The 26,814-nt window shown below is 39.7% G+C and overlaps 1 protein-coding gene across 1 annotated transcript; it reads left to right on the top strand.

Annotated features, from left to right (window-relative positions):
• HTRA3 (HtrA serine peptidase 3) lies at positions 1-26,814 on the top strand. Its single transcript, XM_059817720.1, has 9 exons — positions 1-424; positions 9,692-9,791; positions 12,306-12,528; positions 13,228-13,422; positions 16,073-16,105; positions 16,780-16,894; positions 22,971-23,019; positions 24,801-24,896; positions 25,853-26,814. Exons 1-9 carry the CDS (start codon positions 1-3, stop codon positions 26,016-26,018), a joined length of 1,401 nt encoding a protein of 466 aa, XP_059673703.1. The 3' UTR covers positions 26,019-26,814.

Here is a 26,814-nt window from a genome sequence, read left to right as displayed (position 1 = left end):
ATGCGGGTGTCGCTGCTGAGCCCGTTGCTCCTGCTGTCCCTCAGCTGCAGCCCAGGCGCCGCGGAGCTCTCGGCTGCCCGAGCCAAGTGCCCGACCCGCTGCGATGTCTCCAAGTGCCCCAGCCCCAGCTGCCCCAGCGGCTACGTCCCCGACCGCTGCAACTGCTGCCTCATCTGCGCCGCGGGCGAAGGGGACTCCTGCGGCCGCAAGGAGGACCCGCCCTGCGGGGACAGCCTCGACTGTCGCTACCCCATGGGCAAGCGCTTCGCCAAGGGGGTCTGCCAGTGCAAGATCAGCGCCCAGGTGTGCGGCAGCGACGGCCGCACCTACGACAACATCTGCCAGCTGAAGGCGGTGAGCCGCAAGGCGCTGCAGCACGGCCTGCCCGCCATCGCCCAGGTCCAGAAGGGAGCCTGTGAATCGGGTAGGAGCATGGCGGGGCCTGCCTGTGGGGTGACGGCCTCCTGGGGCAGAGGGCGGTGGGTGGATGGTGCCGGGTGTCGTGGTTTCCAGGCTACCAAAAGTCGGGATTTTCAGTGACCTGGGAAGGCTGGGTGGCTCCAGGGACTGTAAGAGGCTACAAGGTCGTGGCACCTCGCCCTGCTGCCGGTGATCGTTGTGGCATGGAGAATGTGTGCTCAGGTCCTTTCTGAATGGCAAACACTCCCCTCATTGATCCTCAGCGTGGGCTACAGGCCTCGGCTGAGGTGTGGGAAGGTTTCCACTCGGCAGTGTGGCGGTGGACACCTTGGCATGCACGTCACTGCCACAGTACTCCCGTGAGCAGGAAGCGAAGGCACTTGACAGCACGGAAGCGAGCTGGGTGGCGGGCGTTAGGCTGTCAGGGCAGCGGTTACCTCCTCAGCTGTCGCCCCTTCTCAAGGCAGGGCACGCTGGCAGGGCAGCGGTACAAGCTTGCTCTCATCCTGCCAACGCTCCGTTCGTTTCATAATGTCGGCACTCACTGCGGAGGCGTTTTGGTGGCATCGCCCTTGCTTGTTGCACTGCAGATCCATTGCACCGTGGCCCACGCAAGCAGAGCGGGGACCCGGGAATGCCTGCGCTCTGCGGCCTTCCCTGGTGGTGTATGGGAGGTTAATTGGATTCACCTGACAAGCATCTCTAGGCAGAAAATGCCTCTTAAAGCCATGTACCTCAAACAGGGCAGAAAAAGTGCTAAGTAGTATATAAATCACGTAAAACATATTCTTTTACCTGTTTTCTGCTCTTTTCGCAAGGAGGTTTGTAGTCTTGTAGAGTCTAAAGTGGTAAAAAATGCCTGTGAACCTCCTTTACATTTTAAAATATTGACACTCAGGGTATCAAATCGTCTTCTGTCTACAGTAAAGTACTAAGGCCTTTGCGCAGATGTTGTGATATGCTGTGGCAATTTCAGGCTTGATGGTTTAACTTCAGAGAAAGTTTGGTAGTCACTTAAGCTGGTATTTTTTCTCTCAGTATTAAAATAGGTCACTTTATAGAAGTGTTAATGCTGCTAATATCCTTTCACATACTTACCAATATGTTATTTTAAGAATTTCCTTCTGCTACCTTTCTCATAGTGTTCCTGGAAAGAAAAGTCTTATGCATAATGGAGTTTTAAATCATGCATTGGTGTTTCCATTATGTCAGGTGAACCACTAACCATCCTGTTTATTCTTAGATAGCAAACTTGCCAAAATTATTGGGAGGGGTCAGAGGGAAAAGGGCTACTGTTGCAGCCTTTCTGTGAATAGGGGACCTTTCATCTATCCCACTCTTGAGAGAAGGTAAACTGTGGTGCAGAGAGGGAGGAGGCCAAATGATGTTCCTGGAGTTCCTTTAGGAGTATCTTGTCAGAGCCAAGAATTGCTCCAGATGCCAGCCTGGAGCTGCAATGATTAGTCTCTCCAGTATTTTCTAGTTATAAATTGTTGTTTGTCTGTTCCTTTTCACATCAGCATCCATTAGCTTTAGTACTCCTAATACTTGGTTGGAACTGATCTATGTGAAATAATCAGAATGTTTAACCAAAATGAGTGAGCTAGCCTGCATCTAAGGGCTTACTGAGTGCTTGGGGTTTGGTATATATGACATTTTCTTTAAGGAATCCTCCTGAATCTCCTGTTAATAGGCTTAGGAATTTGGAGCCATGTGGTAGAGGTAACATTTTTTTTTTCAAGCAACAATTTTAGTGCTCACTTTATTTTGGCTTTACTTTTTTGTCCCAGAAAACCTCAGCTTAGATGAAGCATCTGGTTCTCTGTTAAGTCTTAATTTTTTTTATTCAATTCTACAGCTGCACAAACTGAAGCTCAGAGAAACCAAGTGTCTTGCCCAAGGTCAGACTGAGTTGGTGGTTGAGCCAGGAATAGAACTCAATTATGGTATTTTTAAATTTTTTTTTAAACAATAACATTCAATGGCTGTAATGAGAGGTTTAGAAGTTGACAGTTTAAAATTACTGTCAAGTTTCTCTCTTTTCCCTGTTCTTGAAAGAGATCTGGCCTCAGATGACTCAGAGTTTGAAGGGCTAAGCTAGTTATGAAGTAAATCCAGTTTTACTTAACCATACATATATTAAAACAATCTCAGATAACGGTAGCCTTATATAGCACGACTCAGGCCATTTTCAGAACATGCAATGACCCTGAGGAGCAGCTTTTGAAATGTCTACTCCTGTTCGTTTCCAGTTGCTTATGTTGATGGTAAGTTAGATTCTGGCTGTGATAAACCAAGATAGGCTGAGAAAACTTAGCTGTGGTTTCCTAGTGACAGAAGTCTGGTGAATAAGGATGCATGAAAAAGGAGTAGTAAAGGATGCAGAAAGCAAGGGAGGAAAGACATGCCCAGGATGACTGAGTGATGATTCCAAATTTGCCAGAATTTAAAATATTTTTTTCCTTGTTGAAGGCCTGGATTAGCTTGAAGAACGCCATGCCAAATTTCAAGTTTTAGTTACAGTGTACTAAATGGGGTGTGTACTGCATGGAGATACAGGAACTCTGTCATTGATGTTCTTCAGTATGTCTATGCCCTGAAAACTATTACTCATACAGTTACTAATAGGAACAGTCTGCAGAACTCCTAGGCAAACTTAAACTGTATGCTACAATTTTTTTTTTCCTCTTCAACACTAGATACCTTAATATAAGGGAATTTTCTGAAGCAGCTAGCTTTTCCTGCCTTCTGTCACCTACTGTGAGAAAGACAAGCTATTACAGGCTAGTGTGTAAGTAACGGCATAGACATTTATGGAAGACAACCTCTGTAGACAAAGACCTGTTCTTACAGAGCTCTGTTTCTCACTGCAGCACATTTAAGTTTCAACAATGCCACATATCGATCTATTAAAGTGTCAAACTCCTCACTCAAAGGATTCACAAGGTCACCTGCAATCTATGGCCAATTTATGTCAGACTCTTTCTTGCACAAAGGGCTGTTTATGATCTCTCAGTACAACTTTCTTAGTACAGTTAATAATTCTGTGCAATGTTATTTTGCTAATGGCTTCTGTGAAGACAGTTCAGATGTCGTAAGATTTGTATTTTCTCACTTAGGGCGTGGAAGCAAAAAATTATTTTTTTGAAAAATAAGGGTGCTATTTTGTCAGTGCAACAAGGAAAACTAAAAGATTGTTTAGAAAACCTCTGAGGAAAGAAGTTTCAGAAAACAAGTACATTGGCTTTGACACTGATCCTTTGCGGGGTTCTGCCTGAGAATGTCTGTCCTCTGCATTGTTTAACTGAAGTCACCCTCAGAAAGTGGTCATGATGTAAAGCTGCACCCATGTCAGTCAAATCTTTGCAAGATATAAGCCTAAAAGTTCAGTTCCCTAAAATAAATGTTTGAAATACGGTTAATGCCTGAGCAGAGTTGTTGCACGCAGTTCTACGTGGGGTGTTTGGAGTGTGCCTGTACATAACTTTGAAGATACAGAGGAACAACTGAGCATATCATTACTTGCATTTCTGAGAAATTGGCCTAGTAAGAGATAGGCCTAGTAAGAGATACTGAAGTCTCCTACTGGTGTTATTGTCATCAAAGCCTTACAGCTGCCTCCAGCTGTATTTAGGGAAATGCACTGCAAGGTATTGGCTGGAAATGCAAACTCTAGTCACATTCCTTTACTGATTGTTTTCCTTATGTCTGAGTTTGTTTTGAGTTCCTGCAGGTGAGGATGAATATTGTAGAGTGTTTGGTAAATATTCAGAGTGTAGTACTTCACTGCTTTGTATAGGACAGCTAACAGGAAAGAGATGTTCTTACTGCCTTTCCTTATGAGAGTCTCTTGAGAAGGAGCAATAACAAGCATCTGAAGTCAGCGAGGCAGTGAGGTGTATGTGCTGGAAGGCTTGTGCCAGTCTGTCTCAGTCTGGCTGTTGTGATTGCAGCACTGCACAAGAAAGCCACTTTGGTGTTGGTTCACCAAATTGTTTTCATCTGTGCACGGTAGACGTACATTGTATAAACAAGTTGCCTGAACCATAATGTGGCATTAAACTCACCAAGGCTTTATGGTCAGTGCACAGCTATGCAACTTGATCTTAATGCTGAATTCATCAGAAAAAGTGCCCGTGAACCTATGTTTCCAGCAGATGTTTCTGTTTTTTAAGCAGAGACATTATAATCTTTTATTTGTCTTTCATTTCTTTCCATGAAAGCACAGTAGGGACAGTGTTTATCCCTGGTGATCAGATCTGCCAGGTTGCAGCCCTCCCTTAGACATAATAATTTTGCTGAACACACAGATCTTCTCTGAAGCTGGTTTTAAAAGGGGGACGGGGGAACAGCCTTAAAAGAATGAGTTTCCCAGGCTCACAAATTCTTAATGAATATAAAAGGATGGATTTTAATACAATGTATTGTCTTTAAGAAAGCATTGACCGTGACTTGATTTAATTCTAGAGGGAGCAAGTTGGCAGATACTCAGAAACTTTCAAATGTAAATAGGTCTAGTTTTATTGTCTTCAGTGGGATTCTGATGATTTATTTCTGCTGAAATTTTTTTTTAGTTTTCTTCATACTAGGTTAACTACAAATTTGTTGGAGTTGTTCCTGTTTTACAGCAGTGTTAATGACATTGGAGTGTGTCTATTGTCTCTGCAAGAAAGTAAATAAAACAATATTAAATGAATGTATAGTTTGTAGATAACACTGCTATCCAGGAAAAGGCTTAAGCTGATAATAAGGATACTCCTACCTGACAGGCACTTAGCTTTAGCCGTGTAAATCCAGTGTAGTTGGAGCCCATAGAACCAGAAATGTAAGATCAAATTTTACAAAACAGGCTGAACATCTTTAACTCCAGTTTATGCGCTTACATCCAAATCTGGATTTTGAGTGTTCTGTGAGAGGAGCTGGAATGCTTCTGAAGATCTAATCACTTAATTGAAATGATAGGATGGGGGTTCAGATCTGCTGAAAATCTGGTTGATTTGTGGCTATGGAGCAGATTGGGAAAATCTAGTTCTTTTGATTAAGAAATGTGTAGACAGCTAAAGACTCATACAGTATAAATTTGGTTTTGCTTCAAGTACAACCTGATTGCAGCACCTTTGGTATCTTGGTTATACAACAGATAGTTAATTGGATTAAATTACGGCTTTTTGCCAAGGTAAATTAGCTTCGGTTAGTGTGACATGATTTTGAACATGCAGTAATAACATGGAGAATAATGGATGTTATTGAGAGACCTTTGAAAAAATATGTGGCAAATCTCAGCAGGTCAATAGGTCAAAATACACAAAGCTGCTGTAAACTCAGAGCTTTTACATTCACAGCCCAGCAGAGGTCTGAGAGCTGCATGAAACTCTGCAAGACAGCAAGAGTATCTGGGGGCGGAGGGGGGAACAGGAAAAAAAAAGACACATATTTAATTTTATGTTTTAGTAGGAACAGTAGCAGGAACTAGCGTCTACCAACTAATGCAAACTAAAGGATAGATTGAAGGTCTGACATAAAGCCCCGATTCTGCTACTGCAGTTATAGCATTTGTTTTCAGGATGACCTTATACAACTTACACAATGTTGGCTGTTGCTTCCTTCTTCAGTTTCTCAGGCTGCAATTCCTCTCTTTTAAAGTGTATTGAGAACTTCTGATGAAAACCAACAGTTTAATAATTGTGCACTAAAATGGTATTATAATAACTAACATTTCAGTTCCCTTAAATAGGGCTGTATGTGTGAGAGTGAATGTTAGGTTGCAGTTGCATCTTCCTAGTCCGTGGTTTGAGTTCCTGGGATGTCGTACAATGTGTTGAAAGGTTTTTATCACTCCCAGCTTGCAGAAAATGATTTAAGAGCGCTCAGTTTCTATGAAGGCATCTCAACTTTGTAAGTCAGTTTTCACCAGTATTTAGTCCCCACCAGGCAATAGTAAGAACAGCTCAACACTAATCAGGCCAGTAGATCTTCAGCTACACCTTTCTTACAAAGTTTGCATGACTGTTATTCTTGAGCTTCCTTTGTTTCAAATTTCCTCTTAATATATAGTGCAGTTCTGGATTCACCTTCAGGTTTGAGTATTCTTGTCTTCAGACTCCAACAGAGAGGTTCTGGACTTCTGCTCAGACTGAGAAATGCTTTCACTGTAGTATGGAAAGAAGACAAACTTTGCTTCAGTTTTACAGTCTCCTCTCTGTATTGCTGCATTTTATTTTCTTCCACTCTTTCCATGTTTACATTCATCCATTACCTCTTTCAGACTTTTTCCCTCCGCCTACCCCAAATCTTACCTGGAAGGCCACTGCCACCCATAATGTTTTCCTGGTGACTAGTCAGGAGTGGTGCAAAACTGAGTTCTTTGGCAGGCATCCTCCTCTGCTTTTGGCCGTGTGCAGTGCTGTGACAGTTTGGCATGGGCAGAGCAGTTTAGCAGTCAGCATATTCAAAGGGATTTAGTTGCCTTGACTCACATAGAGCTATGCTGATTTACACCAACTGAAAGCCTGTATTCACCATGCTTTCCCCCCGCTACTCCTTTGCTAGTTCATCAGCTGAGGGTCTAGCCAACTGTTTTTCATAGATGCATAGTCATTTATATGAAGATAAATGTAATGATAATGTTATATCCTGTCAGCTAACACTGCTGTGTATGCAAGTGTTTAAAGTCTTGTTAGTAGACTTCAAAGAATATACTGCATAATCAGGCAAGCTGTTTGTGAACTGAAGGTAAGATAAATCTTCAGAGGTCCAGGACGCAAAATAAATAACAGTATATTGTGCTTACATTTGACTGTCCTCCGTGATTCCTGTTTGTAGTGTCTCTTAAACTAAGTACTGAAACAAGCATGTTCAATTGGTTAGAGGGATTTTTCAGAGTGCATGAGAATGTACATAAAAATAATAGACTGAATCTAGTCCTTCCAAGTTGTTCCTTCTGTTTATACCCTGTCATATAAATTTAACTTTCTAAATGTAAGCATGGTTTCTTTCCCCTCAGAAGTAAATCCCATGTCCAGTGACAGGAAAAAGAACTCACAAACTTCTATGGAGAAATGCCTAATTGTCTTGATCTGGTTTCTTCAATACTTTCTTCCTTGGTACCAGTGTTGTGTCCATTCCCTAAGTTCCTGTCTTTGCTTCATGTTTTTTGGATACTGTGGTAATGTAAAGCCTTTCACTTTCTGGGTTTGTGGGTCCTTTAACGCTTTATTATGAAAGCCTTCTGAGACACTATAGGAACTATAACAACTAGTTCTCTATCACCCACTATCTTATGAATTCATTCAAAGAACAGATCAATGAGACATCTTTTAAGTAAATAGGTTAGACTCCATTGTGTAGTCTTTATATTCATTCCAACTAATTTATTAGTTACAAGGTTTAATGGTCAGTAAATATGGAATGGTGAAAATTATCTCTGAATTAAGAACTACACAAAATACCAAAACATATGAGAACTCTTCTCTCTTAAACTTCTCTGTTCTGTCTTTTATGTGTATCTTTCCTTTTTGTGTGATGTTCCCTACCTACCTTCCTTTTAAAGACTTGGATAAAGGGCAGCTGATGAAAGAAAAGTATATACTTTTATACAGAATCTGTATCTGGATTCATTACTATGTTATGTCATCTAGCAATAGGCAAATCTAAGACCCTTAAGATCAGGTGTTGACTTAGTATGCGAGAGCTATTGTGGAATAAGCTCATCCTTCAGCATGAGTTGAACTTAGAGCAAATCATGATGGCACAAAGCATCACTTCTGAAGAGTTAATATTGTTTAAAAGTTAGAATTTAAAGCCTCTCCCTCCTGACTAAATGGCAGTAAAAGAACTATATCTCCTGGGATAGTGTGCTGTTGTACTGCATTTGAAAAAAGCCAAAAATGTTATTGCTGTATCTGATTACAACTTGTTTACCTCCTCCCCTAGATCCCATAGTTAATTTTAAAGCATCAGGCTGTGAAAATGAAAGATTGCTATTTGAGGTGGTTATATGTCCCCTAGCATATGTTTAACACATGTGGTGGTATGTCCCCACGTATTAGGGATTGCAAATAAGCATGGCATTCTAGCACAGGCAGTCTTACTACTTTGTGATGTTGTGACATTAGAATCCAGGATGTTGTGACATTAGAAGCCAGGATGCTTTGGGCTTTTTTCCCCCCCTCTAGGATCTTCGTTCCACAGAATTATATTCAGTATATAGTGCAGTTTAACGTAGTACCACGCTGGCTTTTATCAGAACGTTTAGTATTTAATAATCTATTGCTATGTCCAGCTGCTTGTGACAGCTTAATTGTGAATTTGCAAAACTTTTTAGGTGCAAAGGTTATAATTTACAGCAGGTTTCTAATATGTCTACTTCAGAAAATCCCAATTTGTGTTCTAAATGCAGTTCCCAAATGCTGCAGCTATATTACTCAGCCCTTGTTAGATCACATCTAGAATACTGCATCCAGTTTTGGATCCCTCAATACAAGAAAGGCATTGACAAACCATATTGAGTTCAGGAGAGGATCACAAGGATGACTGGGGGGGCTGGACATATCTCCTGTGAGAAGAAGCTGAGGGAATTCGGCTTTTTCAGCCTGGAGAAGAGAGCTTCAGGAGGACCTAACAGCAGCCTTCCTGTACTCATGAGGAGGTTGTCAGGAAGATGGAGCCAGGCTCTGTACAGTGGTGCATAGTGGGAGGATGAGAGACAATGGGTGTGAGTTGAAACATGAGTCTCAACAGGAGAGGTTCAAACTAGATAAAAGGAAAAAATTTACCTTATAGAGGACAGTGAAGCAGTGGGACAAGTTGCCTGGAGAGGTTCTGGAGTCTCCATCCTTGGAGATTTGCAAGCCCCAACTGGACAGAGCCTTTGAGCAAGTTGGTCTGCCTTTGTAGCTGACCCAGCTTTGAGCAGGAGGTTGAACTAAAGACCTCCAGAGATCCCATCTAACCTGACTTATCCTATGACCCTATGCACTTCTGATAACAATTAGTAGTTGTCCTGAGAAAAATAGTCCAGATGAGGCTTGTAGGCTTCTAAGAAAGTCAAATAATTTACAGCTAAGTGATGTGGATGTTTTATTTTCTCAGGATCCTGCAAAATGCTGGATAAGTTTTGAATATATCTTAATGACTTTGATTCCTTTTCCAATACCTGTTTGGAAACTATCCCACTAGGAGAAACAGACCAATTGAAAGCATATTTATCTCACCTACTTGGTAAACAGGGGTATTGTCTTATTAACATATACAATTCTTTCTGCTAGTATAGGTCACCTACAGTCCAGCAGCCCAAGATACAAATTCAACTTCATAGCAGATGTGGTGGAAAAGATTGCACCTGCAGTTGTGCACATTGAACTTTTCCTCAGGTAACACTTTTAATTCTTTGTGTTGTAATTGCATTGTTTAACAAAGGTCTACAAAGATTTTCCAGTGTACTAAATTTCATTTTGATTAGGGGACTTGAACAACTCTCTTATGAGGAAAGGGTGAGGGACTTGGGTCTTTTTAGTCTGGAGAAGAGAAGACTGAGGGGGGAGTCTTATTAATGCTTATAAATGCTTAAGGGGTGGGTGCCAGGAGGATGGGGCCAGTCTTTTCAGTGGTGCCCAGTGACAGGACAAGAGGTAATGGGCACAAACTTGGTCATAGGAAGTTCCATCTAAACATGAGGAGGAACTTCTTTACTTTGAGGGTGGCAGAGCACTGGAACAGGCTGCCCAGAGAGGTTGTGGAGTCTCCTTCTCTGGAGGTATTCAAAACTCGCCTGGACACATTCGTGTGCACCCTGCTCCGGGTGAACCTGCTCTGGTGGAGGGGTGGACTAGATCATCTCCAGAGGTCCCTTCCAACCCTTATCATTCTGTGATTCTGTGTTTTTCAATTCTTGAAGTTCACAACATACTCTGAAACATTACAGCAGACTCATTTGTCCAGAGAACCACCCATTTGTGTATTTTGTTCCTGTTTAGTAGATCTATTTTATTGGGCATAGGAGTCTTTACAGTACTTTACAATACCTGTTGTCTGCCATAAAATGTCTATCTCATCTTTGGAGGTCTCTTCAGCCTTCAGGTATTGCTTGTTGGATTATGTTTATTGTCTCAGTTTAAAAAAACAAATCCAGAAGGTAAGCTGGAAAAACATAGCTCCTTGTTGCTTATTCCACTTTCAATGGAAGTTTATTTTCTTTTGGCAGGAAGAAATTAAGAGGTAGCCTGTTGACCAGGTGTAACCTTTCTAAACAGAGAAATGATTTCTGATAGGAAAAAATGTACTAAATTTGCTGACCAAAACATACCAATATTCAGTCTACTGAAGCTGAAGCTGAGGAGGCAAGTTTGACATCGAGTGCTCAAAACAACCTGGGAGGCAGGTTTAACATTCAGTGCTCAAACCAGCCTGCTGTCAGAACAAATTACTGCAAATATATGTACTCCATTACCTGAATACCTTTCTGCTTGGGGTACTTTAATTTTGCATAGGCTTAAGAATTTCTTGGCGGATTTTTGTAGGCTTTCTTAATGTGCAAAATCAAGATAATGAGGTTTTCTGAGACATAGCTTTATGCACATGGTGATTGGTCTTTTGAGAGAATGTTACAGTTGAAGATGTTTAAGATCTTTGCATATGTAGTTAAGATTGTTTGTTCTTTCCCTATATGTAAATGTTTGTCCAGCAGCCTGCTGGGCGCTAATTGTGATACTACCTTCTGCCTGCGATTGGCTCCAATTCTTTACTGCTGAATAGCCCAGAACTTTCAAACAATTTCCTAATAAGGACCACATCTCGGAAGAAAGAAGAATTTGTGGACCTTTTCTCATCTTCTACTGCCAAGGCACTTTCTGTTCCCCTAATAAATCTAAGGTCATTGCAGCAATTGTTCACAGAAAAGTCATAATATTTTAAACGGTTTATAAAGTCTTTTGACTGTCTATATTGCAACAAACGTTGCTTCCCACCAAGTTTTGCCCATTGTTAGGACTTTTCATTTCTTTTCTTTCACATTCCCAGTCCTTTCAGTTTCCCGACATGCTTTTTCCTGCCAGTCTGCACTGGATTTCATGATTCCCTGAGACGTCACCTTTTCCTTTACTCCTCTGTCCAGCTGCAAGGTTCGTTCTTCTTCCCTTTTTCCCATTAGAGGATCAGTCCATTTGTCAGCCCTACTATTTCCTATCATCATTTTCTTCCCATATAGAAGCAGCAACCAGTGGGATCAGATGGGCTCATCCTCCTTCCCTTTTTGTCACCTAGCCTCTTTGCAAGGAAGCCTATAAAGATAGAACTGGAAACCAAAGGAAGAGGCTTATAAATACTTAAGGGGTGGGTGCCAGGAGGATGGGGCCAGTCTTTGTTCAGTGGTGCCCAGTGACAGGACAAGAGGTAAAGGGCACAAACTTGGTCATAGGAAGTTCCATATAAACATGAGGAGGAACTTCTTTACTTTGAGGGTGGCAGAGCACTGGAACAGGCTGCCCAGAGAGGTTGTGGAGTCTCCTTCTCTGGAGATATTCAAAACTCCCCTGGACGCATTCCTGTGCACCCTGCTCTAGGTGAACCTGCTCTGGCGGGGGGGTTGGACTAGATGATCTCCAGAGATCCCTTCCAACCCCTATCATTCTGTGATTCTGTGTGACCCTGTGGGTTGTCCGAAAACCTCGTTCCTATCTCCCTGAATGACTAAAATTAGTCACAATTTTCAGAAAAGGATCCTTTCTTTGTCAATTATTTTTAATTTAATGTAATTTTTGTAAGGGTTGTAACATTGGTCATCAAATGCTTTCTTATTTCTCAGGGTGAAAGGTGGTAAATGATTTCTAATGTAATCTTCTCTAAGTTACGCTTCCCTTATGAGTTATAATTACTTGCTTTTTGTACAGGCACCCTCTCTTTGGTCGAAATGTCCCACTTTCCAGTGGATCTGGGTTTATTATGTCTGATTCTGGTTTAATTGTGACCAATGCCCACGTGGTGTCAAGCACCAATGCTATATCAGGGAGACAACAGTTGAAAGTGCAGCTACAGAATGGAGATACCTATGAAGCAACCATCAAAGACATTGACAAGAAATCTGACATTGCAACAATAAAGATTCACCCTAAGGTTAGTGGCATAAACAGATGACTGAATGAATTTGGGAACCCTCTTTCAGTTTCATTTAGCATAGAGTGATTAGCTGGAATATATGTTTAGGGATTCCTTGGAGATATATCTGGGGAAAACAATGTACTGAACAAACTGTTTCTGAAGGACTGGAAATTTTTTCATAACTTAGAATTAAATTACTTTGTCTTCTGTGCTAGAAACTGCTAAAAAAGAAGAAAAAAAAGATGCAGCTCAGTTAATATGTTGCCAGATCCTGCTATCTTTACCTGAAGACCCAGGCTATTTTGGGTAATCCTTCTAGCTCTGTGCCAGTACATGGACTGCAAGGAGGTACATGGTGTAGGAAGAGGGGCAGGCTGGTCAGTAGCTGGTTTGTACACTATTTTGAGAAGGAGGGAACAATCTGCTGGAAAATGAGGAAGTCTGTTTCAGAATCTTGCTGGCTTTTTTTTTCTGGATGAAATTGAAAGGTACTGCTGCTAGTGGTTTGTTTCTGAAGACAGTTTAAAGCAGTAACACCCTGCAGTATACTAATTTTATCTGGCGTAAGTTGTGGCTATATGATAGTGAGTGGCTCTTTCATTAATGTAATGGAAAGTGTACGTTCCTAAATTCTTGCTATGTTCTGATCTTTCCAATCAGGTTATTTTCAGGTATCAACTAATGCTTATTTCTTTCTTTCTGTGTTTACTTAAGAAAAAACTACCAGTATTGTTACTGGGACACTCTGCTGATCTGAGGCCAGGAGAATTTGTGGTGGCGATTGGAAGTCCATTTGCCTTACAGAATACAGTGACAACAGGTATTGTCAGCACTGCTCAGCGAGATGGCAAAGAACTTGGCCTGCGGGATTCAGATATGGATTACATTCAGACAGATGCTATTATCAATGTAAGTACTAGGTCTGTGAGGAGCTGAGCTTCACAGTCCTGGGATCTTAAAAACCCCACCTTTTCAGCAGGAAAGTGTGTGCTCTGAAAGATGAATTCACTAAATAAAAGCAGCTTTGTTTAAAATCAGTGATAGGTTCTTCTTTTTTATAAAAGACTACGCAGTGTCTGTAAGTTGCATTCAGGCATTAATGTTGTGAAAGGTATGTTAAATGAAACTACCCTCTTTGAGGTTGTCTATGAAGATGTTACATGTGACAGACCCTTCTCATTCTGTAGATCTCGTGCAGTAACACATGGTTGTATAGACCAGCAGTAAATCAATACATTTCTCTCTCTGCTTGTTCAGCTGATCTGGCCAAGCAAGCTGTAGAATAGAGCCAAAGTTTCTTTCATCTTCATGCATTAGAACCAGATGGAGTAGTCAAGTTGATCGTATCTGCTTGAATTTAATGACAGGACACCCAGGTGAAAACTTAAGGAGAAGGTTGGTTTTTTGTTATTGTTTTTATTTTCCCTTTGCACATCACATATTCCAAGTAAGAATCTAGATGTAAAATAACATAAAGTTTGAGGTACAGTTTGGAGTTAAGGGTCCTAGCACTGCATGTTGTATACAAATACATGAAAATAATATCCCTTCAGAGCAGCTTGGAGGGATCCAAAGAGCTTAAGTAAAGTCCTTGGGTGTGTATGTAACTTGTGCTCTAAAAAGAGCATTGCACGCATATCTGAGGTAGAAAATGGCCTGAAATTTTATGACTTAAATATGTTATACATTGAAATGAAAATATTTTCAGCATTTATTTGCTGGACCTCAATATCAAATTTGACATAACCAGTCATAATGCTTAGTGTTTTACACACGCAAAGCGCTTCACAAATGTTTATTGTCACAGACTTGTTGAGAGAAATTGTATGGAAAAAAAAAAGAGTAATTACTTTTTGTGCTAAGATATGACGTAAAAGTGAGCTTTTTCAAAAGCTTCTGTGTGATCCAGGAGCTGAACCTCTTAAGACATTTTATTGGAATTACTTTCTTCAGTTGTAAAAGTAGAATAGGAAAACTTATGCAAAATGGGTTACTTGAGAGCACACACTGAATCGGTGGCAGAGACAGAATTAGGACATGGGATTCTTGACTTCATGCCTATACACATTCCTCAAGATCACACTGCTTCCTTGTATATAGTTAGGCATTCACTGCCCTCAAAAGCTAATAAGCAAGTTTAGACAAGGATAGTAGAGCATGTCAGATAATGCTAGACCAAATGGAATAGTGATAGCAGAGGAGGTAAGGAAAATGACAATATATTTGAATTGCTTTGCCATTTGAGACCACAAAATATGAAGATAGTCCCTGGCATAGGGATGCTTTGTGCTTAGCTAATGCCTTAGTTTTCTCCTGAGAATGGGAGGAGTTTGAGAGCTGGTCTATTCAGAGCATTCCTGTGGCTCAGCCAAGACTTTTCTGCAGGAATGCGCATGCAGCTGCCTTCTGAGAAATGCTAGAACAGCAGGAACATAGGGCAGGAGAAAACAGGGCCATACAGGAGCTATACTGCATGTGCTGAAGTTCTCTCATTATCACATCCTTCGAGTAGAGGACAAGTGAATGGAAGATGATATGCTGAGGAAGGCTCAATAATCATTATCTTGGTTCCTTTGTGTCAGTCAGTCATAAAAATCAAGTGTGTAGCCTCTGATCACTGCAAAGATAGAACATAAGAAACAGATCTCTTTAAGTTTAAACTTCGAAGCTGTTTTAAAAACTTTAATGTCTGTTTTATTCTTCTGAGAATCTGTAAGGTTTGCCCAGTGCTATCTAAGTCTAAACAGTTTACATGGCTCATGTTGCTGTCATGCATCACTTACTTAGCTTTTGTTTATTTTGAGTGGTAAGTTGCTGCTCTTGGCTATTCAGTAGACCTACTTGAAAACTCTGGCCTCACTCAAAAACAAACTTGTTGAGCCAATATGAAGATGGACAAGGAACTTCTCCAACTCCCATTTCCTGTAGGCCTGTTGGATGTTCCCTTTGAAGGCCATTAGGTATTAGGCAATTTCATACTGCTCTGAGCTACTCTCCCTAGAGAGGGTTGCATGTCTGTGGTTACTAAATCAATCCTTACGTAGTACCTACCTCATAGCAATACACTGTGATTAAACATGTAAAGCACTGTGTTCTTCTCCAGTGGAGAACAAGAGAGACTGTAACACACAGTGTTACAAACCAAAGTGGTGAATAAAACTACTTAAGAACTGTGTGTGCACCTCACTGAAATATAACTTTAAATAGGAATTAATTATTTCAAAACCTTGGTCTGACAGTCTTTAGAAGAATCAAAACACTTGTTTTAACTATTTAATGATTTTTCTTAAACTTAGGGTCTAATTATTTACAGTGGTAAGTTCCTGCTCCTAACTTAAGGCTCATTTCTGAAAGGAAAAAAAATCTAATCATAAGAGATGTGAATGGGTAGGATAAGACCTACATGTAATCTTCTGTGATCAATATTGTGTCCTTAAGTGCTGCCTAAGAAATGACCTGCTCTCTTTCATTTACTTACAAACAAAATACTCTTTGAAATGAAAATTGCATTTCCAACAGTGAAGCACCAATTTATTGTTCCCTTACGTTATTTTTACAGTACGGCAACTCTGGAGGACCTCTAGTTAATCTGGTAAGTCCAGGTAACTTGGTTTTCATATTGTTTTGCTTTGTTTTAAGAGCTATGTTGAAGTAAGTGGGAGAATATGTTTTTGAAAATATTCATAGGTCATACTAGCTTCCAGTCATTCAAGCTAATGGTAGGCAGATACCCTGAAGCTAATACAAACTATGCAAATTAGGTCTCGGTTCATACACCATTGAAAAACATTTCCCCATAGAGCAGAGGAAATCTTATACAACAGTGAGGAAAATAGGATTTGGTAGGAGCAGTTATGCTTGTTCACACTATAAAACCTGGGATGCAGGGCAAAGATAGGACCTGGTTAATCCGCACAGCTGATTTTAAAATAGATTGCTCTAAACTAGCACTGATTTTGCAGGTCAGTGAATTGTGGCTATAGTGGTAGTAGTGACTCCACTGCTTGCTCAGCAGGGGTAATCTCTTGCTGAGTGGTGGGATGGACCTTGGATGAACAAACTGTACTGTAATCTCTCCAGCCATCACAGCTGAATGTGACAGGGATTGTGAATCAGAGCCCAGATCCTCCCTTCGAAGTAGTGTTTATTTCTTGAATGACTACAACACTCTAAAATGTCTTATACCAGCTTTTAACATGAAATGCTAGGCAGTGAGCTGGACCCTGACACTTAGGAGCAAATTAATTGGGTGCTGTCTCTCAACAGGATGGTGAAGTGATTGGGATTAACACCTTGAAGGTCACAGCTGGAATTTCTTTTGCTATTCCTTCAGACCGCATCACTCAGTTTCTCACAGAGTCACATGACAAACAAAGTAAAGGTAAAGTCTGCAACAAACAGTGACATCTTCCAATAATTATCCTGATCTGTTGGTGAAGTGCCAAAAGACATGGGTCTGGGATCCTGTTACTGAAAGGAGCAGCATTATTTTACAGTATGGAACACCATGGACTTAGAAATAGAAAACAATTTCACAGAAGTGGGAGAGACCTTTTTTTACTCAAACCCCCAAAGAGTAGACAGTATCTGTATAAACCTGGGAAAAAGGGCCTCTGAGGCTAGTGAGGACACAGATGAGTCATTACAGTTTCAAATGATCTTGAGAAAAGATGGTGACTTGTTCAAGGAGTCTTATCTTCCTCTTTCACATATTGTCCAAGCAAAAAGGAGATTAAGGTGTACTGGGGAGAATAAGGTAAAAACTTTTTGAAACACTTGTCCACAGATGGAGTGTAGTGTGTGCACTATCAGTGGATGATTTTATTTTGCCATGGTCATCTGTGTCAGTGCTATATAATTGGATATTGTGATAGACTCTCAGACCCCAGTGGAAGAAGAGTGAGCTGTGTGCGAATTCCTGAAGAAATATATGGGGAAGGGGGGGAGAGGCAGAAAAAAAGAAACGCCTCTGCACCAAAGAGCATGTAAATCTAAATATACCAGCAACTGACAACTGCAGTACTCTGGACTTTTTTTAATGTGCCTGCCTCGTGTCTGTCACACTGTAGTAGGTGTCACACTGCATGATGCACAGCCAAAGCTGATCTAGTAATGCTTCATCAAGGCCAAACTTTGCTTTCTCTTTTGCTTGCCAGTTTATCTGTCCACACCCTACTAATCTTGTATCATGACTGTTGGCTGCAGCTTCTCTTAAATCTTTTTGATATTAATCTTGTCTTCTCCTGAGTTCATCCAGTTGCTGATGCCAGGGTTGTTTCCCTACACCATTGTCCTTTCAGTGTTCTCTCAGATACTGTTATTTCAGAAACTTCCCTTAGTCAGAGGTTTCAAAGCTATGCATCTGCTCATATATTTGAGACCATTGCAATTCTGATGGATACCCTAATTGGTGTTTTGCTGAGTTCCCCAAATTAGATTGCTTTCACTTGTTGATTTGGGGGGGGGGAAGTTTATGAAAAATAAATTTCAAAGTACCTGACATAATTTTGTTTCAGCCAACAAGTCAAAAAAACTATTTATTCACCCAGGTTGCTAACTGTTTTTTGGCTTCTGAGAGAAGCAGGTCTGTATAATGGGTGATGTTACTCTTCAGAACCAAACTGCTTGTCTCAAAACAGGGAGGAACAATGGCTCACCCTGCAGGCATGGCTCTAGAAGCATGACCACAAGCCTTGTGCTGAAAGCGCACCATCTGCCAGGGGTTCCTGGTAACTGGGGCTGGAAAGTCCGTGAAGGCTAGAGATGCCACCGCTGAAATCAGCCACCTTGCTCCTTCAGGCACCTTTGCCTCCAGAGAATGATGAACCCACTGAGCCCAGCTAGAGGGCCTAGACATAACTTTGCCTGTGGAACCCTAAGAAAAAACATAATGAAAGATTCAAGTTTATCTTGTGATTGTAACATGTTGTTTGCTTTTTTCATCATTTGCATTATCCCCTAATCAAAGGAAAAGGATTCACACACACTCTTAGTATCAGTGTGATCGTCACTGCTTGGTATACTGTGGGCAGAGGCAATTTTAGAATTTTTTTTTTTTTGCTTTTGCTTGTCTGAAGTACCTCTTGTACTTTTGCTGCAGGCAGATGAACCGTCATTTAAAGCCCTTGATACATAGAGAAAGAGAATTTCTAGGAGATATTTTCACCATATTTGAGATTTAGTTTGCATTTTTTAGGCCTTCAGTAATAGTTTTCAGGTTTGTTGTAGAGGCGTTATTTCTTGACATAAGGAATTTATGTAAGCAGAATTTTTGGGATGTTTATATCATGTTTTCTTTTGCTCCAATTACGTTTCAGTAGTTTTCAGTGGGATCCGCCCTTATGGTACAATTAGGTCATAGAAATAAGTTTAAGGGTATTACCGCTTTGCTCTAAATATCATATTGCCTGAAGATGATAAAATTCCCTTAGGAAACCGCTCTTTCCAGATTTACTCTGGCAATGGGATACTCAGAATATTGTTTAATAAGCTTGACCTTAGTCTTTTAAATCTCAGTTTATCAGATAACTAACAATTTTATACAGAAGGCATATATTTTTGAAGTCACATCCATTGTATATAACTGCAAATACATGACCTACTGAAGTGCAGGAGTGGAGAGGGGGAAAAAGGAGAGGATGGCATTTGAATGAATTATTTGCACTGATTATTATTATCTGAACATTCTATATTACCTAATGCATGGGTAATACATAATAATACCTAATACATTTTTGACCAAAGATTTACCACACTCTGCATAAAGACGTTTATCTGTTGAATGGTCTGAAAGCCTTTGCTAATTTTGGATTTATCAGTAATAATGTTAACTTCCTTTTATAGTTAGGAATTCGTCAACTGGTGCATGAAATCTATATCTCAGTTTTAACCATCTGTGTGTTCTGTCTTTACCTCTGGAAGTCATCTATATACTTAAGCATTGACTGATTTTTTTTTTTTATTTTTTTTTTTTTACTTCAGTGTCTTTTGTTAGTATCCCATAGGAATTTCTCAGTTTCAGGCTTGGCTCTGACATCTATTCCTAGCTTAGACTTGAGCAGAACAGTAAAACTAGAGAGTGTTCAAACATGGATCCTCTAGGATGGAAGACAATAAGTTAGCAATTTGACAAAATACTAGAGAGAAAATCCAGCCTAAGAGGTCAGCCTGACCTCTTATATAACGTTAGCAGAAAAGTGAATAAACCTTGTTTCAAATGAGCAAGGAGAGATGGGGGGAGTTCTGCACTTGCCACACCCAAGAAGTCATTTATATGTATCCTTATTTACATCCCCAGAACGCTTTATTAGTTGTGTTGAAACAATATGCTTACCATGTATTTGTATGATTATTACTGATAATTATTACCAATAGTCATGAGGGCTGCTTAGGAGGCTTTCTGAGTATACATTCAGACTACTGATTAAATTCAGCTATGCAATTTATATGGAAGGTATACGGCACATAATTCAGCATTATAGACTTGATCTGTTTTCATGGTTTCTGTCTGGCAGTGGAATATCTTTCTTAAATGCTTTCAGGACTGCTCATGCAATCTGCAAGGCAATCTAAGTGTAAAAGGAGTGAGCAGAGAAGTGGGAGTTTTGCCTGCCGCTTGAATAAAAAGCGCAGGGTTCGTTTCTTCACTCAGAGATCTTGGTGAGACGCTGGCCCCATTGAAATCAACTGCAGTGGGGCTACTCATGTGCCAGAGTTACTCATGCAAATAAGCTTTTGAGTACCTGACCCCTTAATTTGGATTTATCAGTTCTTTTTGCCATAGTTTATAAGTCATAAACACTTCTGCCTTCAGCCTGTGTTTATCTGTCCGGTTTGTATCTCTATTGTTACAAGCATCAATAAAAGAAGTTTAACAGTGAAGCAAATGCTTTCCTTACTGTGGAACAGAAATCTCTGTAAATAGTGAACTGCTTCTAGATACTTCATCAGCTGCTTGTGACTTTCTATTAACACAAAACAAGTTCAAGTTTCAAATAGTGTTTGAGGCTGGTTTGCTTGACTCTGTACCACTGGAATCAGTGTTTAATCTGGCCTGGTGTTTTCAAAAATGAAATGCTACTTGAATATCTCTCTCTGCTGTGCTCTGCTCCAGCTTTAAGCCGCAATGGTTTCACATTTGTTCAACCTGATTGTTCCAAGATATTAACCTTCTTTTAACTACTGCTGGGACTTCACCTTGGTGACGTGCTTCTTAGATTTACGACCTCACTTTATTCCAGTTCTCCTAATTATTTTTTCTTTTGCCTCATGATTGCACAAATTGCCAGAATGGCAGGTTTTGAGACTTTTTATTCACAGAGCAGATGTAATATGACAGTGGTAGTTCCAGGTGCCACATACTGTTTTGCCAATGTGACTTAACCCTGACGTCAAAATGCCTATCCTTTGTGATCTTAAAACACTACAAGTGGTTGTCTGTGCCTGTTCAGTTTCTGCTGATACTTCTAATAAACTGGAAAATTACATTCCCTCAAATCACTCTTGACAAAAACTTTTGGGTTTTGTGCAAGATGTTTGACTTGGGTTAAATTGAATGGAATGGATTTTTCCAAAACAAAAGGCCTGAAGTCTTTTTGCCTGTATTCTGACATACGAAATGGCTGGGGGGGCGGGAAGGGGAGGAATCTAGACTCTGCTGCTATCCATAGCTCATAGCTATTAGTTTTACTTTAGACAATAGCCTGCTACTGTTATAGTTGCAGTGTGGCAGACTTATCGTGGAGAGAGGGCTGAAGGCCATTTTGAATTTTAATACATGAACAGGGGTGAAATAATGCCCAACCTGCCCAAAGATGAAGGTGGAATGAGACTTTTAGTTTTGAATAAGTCTGTAGATATCAGATTTTTTTTTTTCCCCCAAACTCTTATTTTTACATGTATCATTAGCCACTAGGGAAATAATTCCCTTTTAGATCAGTGGCATTTCTGCTGTGTTTTTTCATTCTTGCCCAATCTCCTTGCTGTTTTGTTTTTTGAGATCAGTTTTTCTTGTCCCTTTTTTCATTTTCTTTCATGTAAACATTCCTAACTTGCCCTCAGAGTATGCTTTGTGCTTCTGCATATTTCTGCATCACACGGGTGATGACCAGCAGCAATCTGTTTAATGCAGACAGTAAACTGTCACCAGAGAGTCTGTCATCTATATGTCTCTTCAGTTTGACTGCAGACTCATGAAGATAACTTCTTCATTTAACTGTCCACGTTGTAGGGGTGAGGGGTTATTTTCAGGTGGGAGAGATGTCATGTTTGGCTGTTTTTTTAAAAGTGAAAACTTAAATGTAAGGATTTGCATTTGCCATGTAGACTGGAGAAGCACTATGAGTGCACTAATTCATGGCCGTGCCCAAAGCTTTTGAGACTTCAGTTTTGAGTAATTGGACTTCTTCATGACACTCCTGCTATAGCTGATATTTATCTCATTAGTTTCACTTTAAAATAGAGGAGAGACAGAACATTTCAGGGAAAATCAGGGATGACAGTTATAGATGTGAGATTGTTCGGAGTGTAGTAAATCCAGTGTTTACTGCTAAACATTTTCACTGACACTAATGGGAATATTGGACATGCGTAAGATTCAGGACTAATTCCTTTACTTGGGGGACTATTTTTCTTGGAAAGAATAAGAGTTAGAGGAGGCACTGTACGTCTCCTTTTCAAGCTTTTTCCTCACATGAGAACATGGAGAAGCTCAAAGAAATTGTGAAGTAGTTACGCTGGAACAAGTGAGGGGAAATACTGTTTCATGCCGGATATAACTAACTACTGAAGCACTCACTTCAGGAAGTCATCAGACTGCATTTTTTTTTTCGTAAGACAGCTGTACAATATCATGACTACTAAAAGCCAACTACAGAAATGTGGTGCTCTTCCTGAAGGAGTGAATTTTCAACATTTAAAATTCTGTAGAGTCCTGGATAAATTCTATGTGCTTTTTTTTTTTTTTAACTTGCTTTTTATTCTTTGGGGTAGAAATAACAAGCTGTTTGCATTAGAATCGGTGTGAGTTTTTTCAGTTGTCCTTTCTCTGAAAGGTGGAAATTCTCATTTCTTTCAATCCCATTTCTACCTTTTAATGAGAACACCATATGATTAAATTGCCTTGGCCAGTTTCAGATGAAATGGTAGTTGGTTATGAAATTTTCTGTTTACTGAAGTCATGTGATACTAAATCACAGAAATTTTCCTGAAATTCCTGAAGGAAAACTCTATGCAGTGTAAATGAGCTTCTCTCTTACCCTCACTTGCAGGGAGAGGGATTGTCATTCTGTATACCAAAGCTAACCAAAATAAAAAATTACCTCAGTGTAGATGTCTATTTAGTTTTGTTGAAAGCTGATATGTCCTGTTTTGATTGACAGGTATTTTGAATCATCAAAGTAGTTATTTTTGTCAGTGTTTGCCTAAATTTCTTAAAATATCTTCTGTGTTATTTTCAGATGGGAAGAAACGTTTCATTGGCATCAGAATGCTGACAATAACACCCGCGTAAGTATCTTAGAAAGGTAATCTGTATGATCATGCATACAAGATGTGGTCAATAGTGGTTCAGAACTTCATCATTCAGCTTTCATTACAAATCTCCAGAGAATCCGGAAGTGTGCATTAGCTTCTATGAAGTCTGCAAACATTTTAATGATATAGGTGAAATATGAGACCTGGAAAATCACTGTCAGTCATTCTCTAAATACTGATAATGGTGGATGCCCTGTTGATAGCTGAGGGAAATTAGGAAGAGCCTGAACACTGGTTTTGGTTCTTGACAAGGATGTCCGGAGTTATGCTAGGTTTTAGGTGACATTTAAACAAGCTGCTACTTTCAGGTGAGTGCCAGTGATAGATTAGCTGCCTGAGGGTTTGGTGGTAGTTTTGTCAGCACCAGCGGAGGCCATGTGATGTGAGATGTGGTGCCAGTGGTAACTGGAAGGAAAGTAGTTGCTAAAGTGCAGAACTAAAGCTTCATGCCTCCATGTTAACAAAGCCAGGATATGGACACCCTCCTCCAGTTCTTCACTGTCTTTTCTCTCTCACATTGCTTTGTGTCTTGCTGTTACCCGGATATATTCTGGGATAACAAATGAGGGCTCTTACGCTTGTGTTCTTTCCCAGCAGTAGGCATATTTCCAGTGTGGCAGTAGACTACAAAATTAAATAAGACAATTTCCAGCTGGGGTTGTAGTAAAGCCATCTTTGTTTATTGAGTTACACTCTTGCAATCCTCCCCAAAGAGTCAGATGTTCAGCTGGAGCGAATCAGTGTAATGCAATTAACATCACTGGGCCACCGCTGATGGAGAGAAACTCAGAATGTTTCTCTGCGTAACTGTGAAGTGAATACGATGTGAGATATTACTGCTTTTGTGGTGTCTAATGAATTGGCGTAAGATGTCTCCAGGCCTGTTTTCAGGAAAAGACTACTTTCCCGTGGTGTGTTTGCTTTAGTCATTTAATTGTTAGCTTCCTCAGTACAAAATCAAATGAAGTGAAGCTGTGTACAGCCATTTTGGCTTGCTTTCCATCTGAAGGTTTTCATGGCGGACAGCAGAGTAATCCATCATTAGTTTAAAACTCTCTCTTTCTAGAAATGGGTTTTAACCAACACTGTACACAGACCTGAAATGATGTCATCTCCTCAGAAACGAGAGGATGTTTTTAAAGTCTCTATTTTGCAGCTGGTTCCTGTCGTCTTTCTTTAGAAAGGGATGTACAAAACAATTCCTCAAGAAAACTTGAAGAAGCTGAAGTTTCCTTGGAAAACTCTCACAGTTCTGATCTATCTGATGAATGAAGTTATCAAAAGCTATATTGTTCTAGATAAAGGCAAATTAAGAATGACTTGCAAAATGAAAGAAGCAAAATCGTTAGCAAATTTCTGCCCCATCACCAGCATTAATTCTTTGGGGCAGGAATGTCGTTTGTCCCTGTACAGCAGCGAGGACAGAGTGCTATTGTCCCTGTGCTCTTCTACAGCGCCCCCTGTGCTACTGCTACAAATAGCAACAGTCAGGTTCTTGCAGGAGATGAACAAGACCATTAAATACATCATGCTTTGCACAGCTAAGTAGTTTTGACTCATAAAATCTATGTTATTTGTTTTAATCCAAATTCAAATCCGCTATATTCTCATCACAGGAACAAGGGGCAAACAATTAACTGTTAAGTTATTCATTTTTGGTCACAAAAAATTTGAGAATAAATAAATAAGAATTTTTGAATGCTACTGCTTTTGTAGTGGAATCAAATGCTATATAACTTTGTTCTTCTTTTTAGTTTGGTGGAAGAACTGAAACACAATAATGCTGATTTTCCTGATGTCAGAAGTGGAATTTATGTACATGAAGTTGTTCCAAACTCACCTTCTCATAGGTATGTACAGCACATTTTCTTCACCATAAATAACTCTGCAAATAGATACTAGTAGGTAATATTTCTACTTATATTCAAGTACTTTCTCATACAAGTCTTGATTTGTATTTAAACAATTAAAAATTGTGCCTTTAGGTTAGAAAAAAAAAAAAGTTAAAATATTTGTGCTAAGATTCTACTCACATCTACAAAAGTGAAATATTTCAATACTAACAGTGTGCAAATATAAAGAACACCCCAAATACAATGAACCAAATTTTGGTTTTGAAAAGTATGTTGAATATTAATGTATAGAAACTTGGATTAAGTTTAAACAGGATAGCATTCACATCAGACATTGTCAGAGCTATTATTTGAGACAATGCTTTATCTTAGAGGAAGAGACTATTCTACAGAACAGTTGGAAAATAAATAAGACACTTCTAAAAATATTTTAGGAATTATGAAGAAGATGCAAAGGCAATAAAAGCAGCTATTCTGCATTATGTTTGAACAGCAAGAGAGAAATAATTTACTTGTAGCTCAGTTAGTACACTTTGCTTATCTTGAAATTTTGAGAGTGGTTTAATTTCTAATGCTTGAAATACATACCAGAGCGATAAAAGCATGTTCTTGCAAATGGATGGAGTGGAGCGAGTCAGTCATGGCTAGAAGTCTTTTCTATTTCTCGTTTGCTGTAGTTTTGTGGAAGACAAAGAGAAAGTTGGACTACTTTTACTGTCAGTGGGTTTTTGTTATCTTAGAAGAAAATTCTCAATGAAATAACGTGAGCCTGATTTTGCATGTAGCGAGTACTACTGATTATTCTTTCGCAGTCAGTAGGGTGGAATTTCCCTTCAATGGAAGCTAAAACAAGTAAAAATTTATCACATCGGCCAAAGAGGTGGTGAATAGTCTTTGTACTTTTTCTCTGCATAGAATGCATACTTCCTACCTTTTTCTTCTTGTCTCTGCAGAGGAGGGATCCAAGATGGAGATATTATCGTTAAAGTCAATGGGCGTCCTTTGATGACTTCCAGTGACCTGCAAGAGGCTGTGATGAATGAATCACCTCTACTACTTGAAGTTCGAAGAGGCAATGATGACTTGCTATTTAACATTGAGCCTGAAGTTGTCATGTAAATAGAATTGAGGAAGCTCTCACCATAATTAAACTCACTTATTCTGGAACACTAGATACCTCCTTTACAGCTAAAGTGATTATACTTCCTGTTGACTAATGACAAGGTGGACTAACTTAATTGCCTGAGCCATTTCTGTACATAGTAGCTAGAATGAATTCAATTATGCCATTTATAGAAGATTTAACTTTCAAAGAAATTTAAGAACTGTGTTCTGGGGGGGAGGAAGAGGAAAACAAATTTTGGGTAGCTGGTAGAAATAGGGTCCACTTCCGGTTCCTGCAGGTTCAGAGCAGATTCAGTTCTGCGTTTTGAAAGATCAAGATAGTACTGGAAGTGAGGAAGCATGCTGAAAGGGGAAATTATTCTTAAACTACAGTCATGGCTGCAGCAGAACCAAGCTATTGCAATGCACAGTTGAGCTGTTCTTTATGTAACTTTTTCAATGTGAAACTAGTATTGGCAAAGCTTGTATTTTTCTTAGTGCTTGTATGCTACATGTCAATGCAGGTAGATTAAATCTGTAAATATCGAAAGGAACAAAAATGGTATCAGGCTATAGAGTGTTACACCTAGGTCATGCGATTTTGGAATATAGTAAATGATTCTTATAGAATTAATGCCTTATTATATATAAATCAAAACGATGTGCTGAACAAAGTTAAGTTTGAGAAAATGCACAGTTTTTTAAGAATTTGATACAAATTAGTTTTGCATTTTACTGGTAAGCTTTGCTGTAAAATTGTTACACTACTTTTGGCTTGTACTGTGTATGTTTCTACTGTAAGGAGATTAAA

Source organism: Gavia stellata, chromosome 5, assembly GCF_030936135.1.
Source record: "Gavia stellata isolate bGavSte3 chromosome 5, bGavSte3.hap2, whole genome shotgun sequence".
Taxonomy (NCBI): Eukaryota; Metazoa; Chordata; class Aves; order Gaviiformes; family Gaviidae; genus Gavia; species Gavia stellata.
The sequence above is the reverse complement of the archived record's forward strand: the minus strand, read 5'-3'. Positions and strand labels throughout refer to the sequence as shown.

Bases quoted from the DNA above. Each gene is read 5' to 3' on its own strand.
- HTRA3 (XM_059817720.1), top strand. From the start codon at position 1: ATGCGGGTGTCGCTGCTGAGCCCGTTGCTCCTGCTGTCCCTCAGCTGC. The intron at 16,895-22,970 runs GTAAAGTCTGCA...TGTTATTTTCAG, and splicing joins ACATGACAAACAAAGTAAAG to ATGGGAAGAAACGTTTCATT. The intron at 24,897-25,852 runs GTATGTACAGCA...TTGTCTCTGCAG, and splicing joins CCAAACTCACCTTCTCATAG to AGGAGGGATCCAAGATGGAG.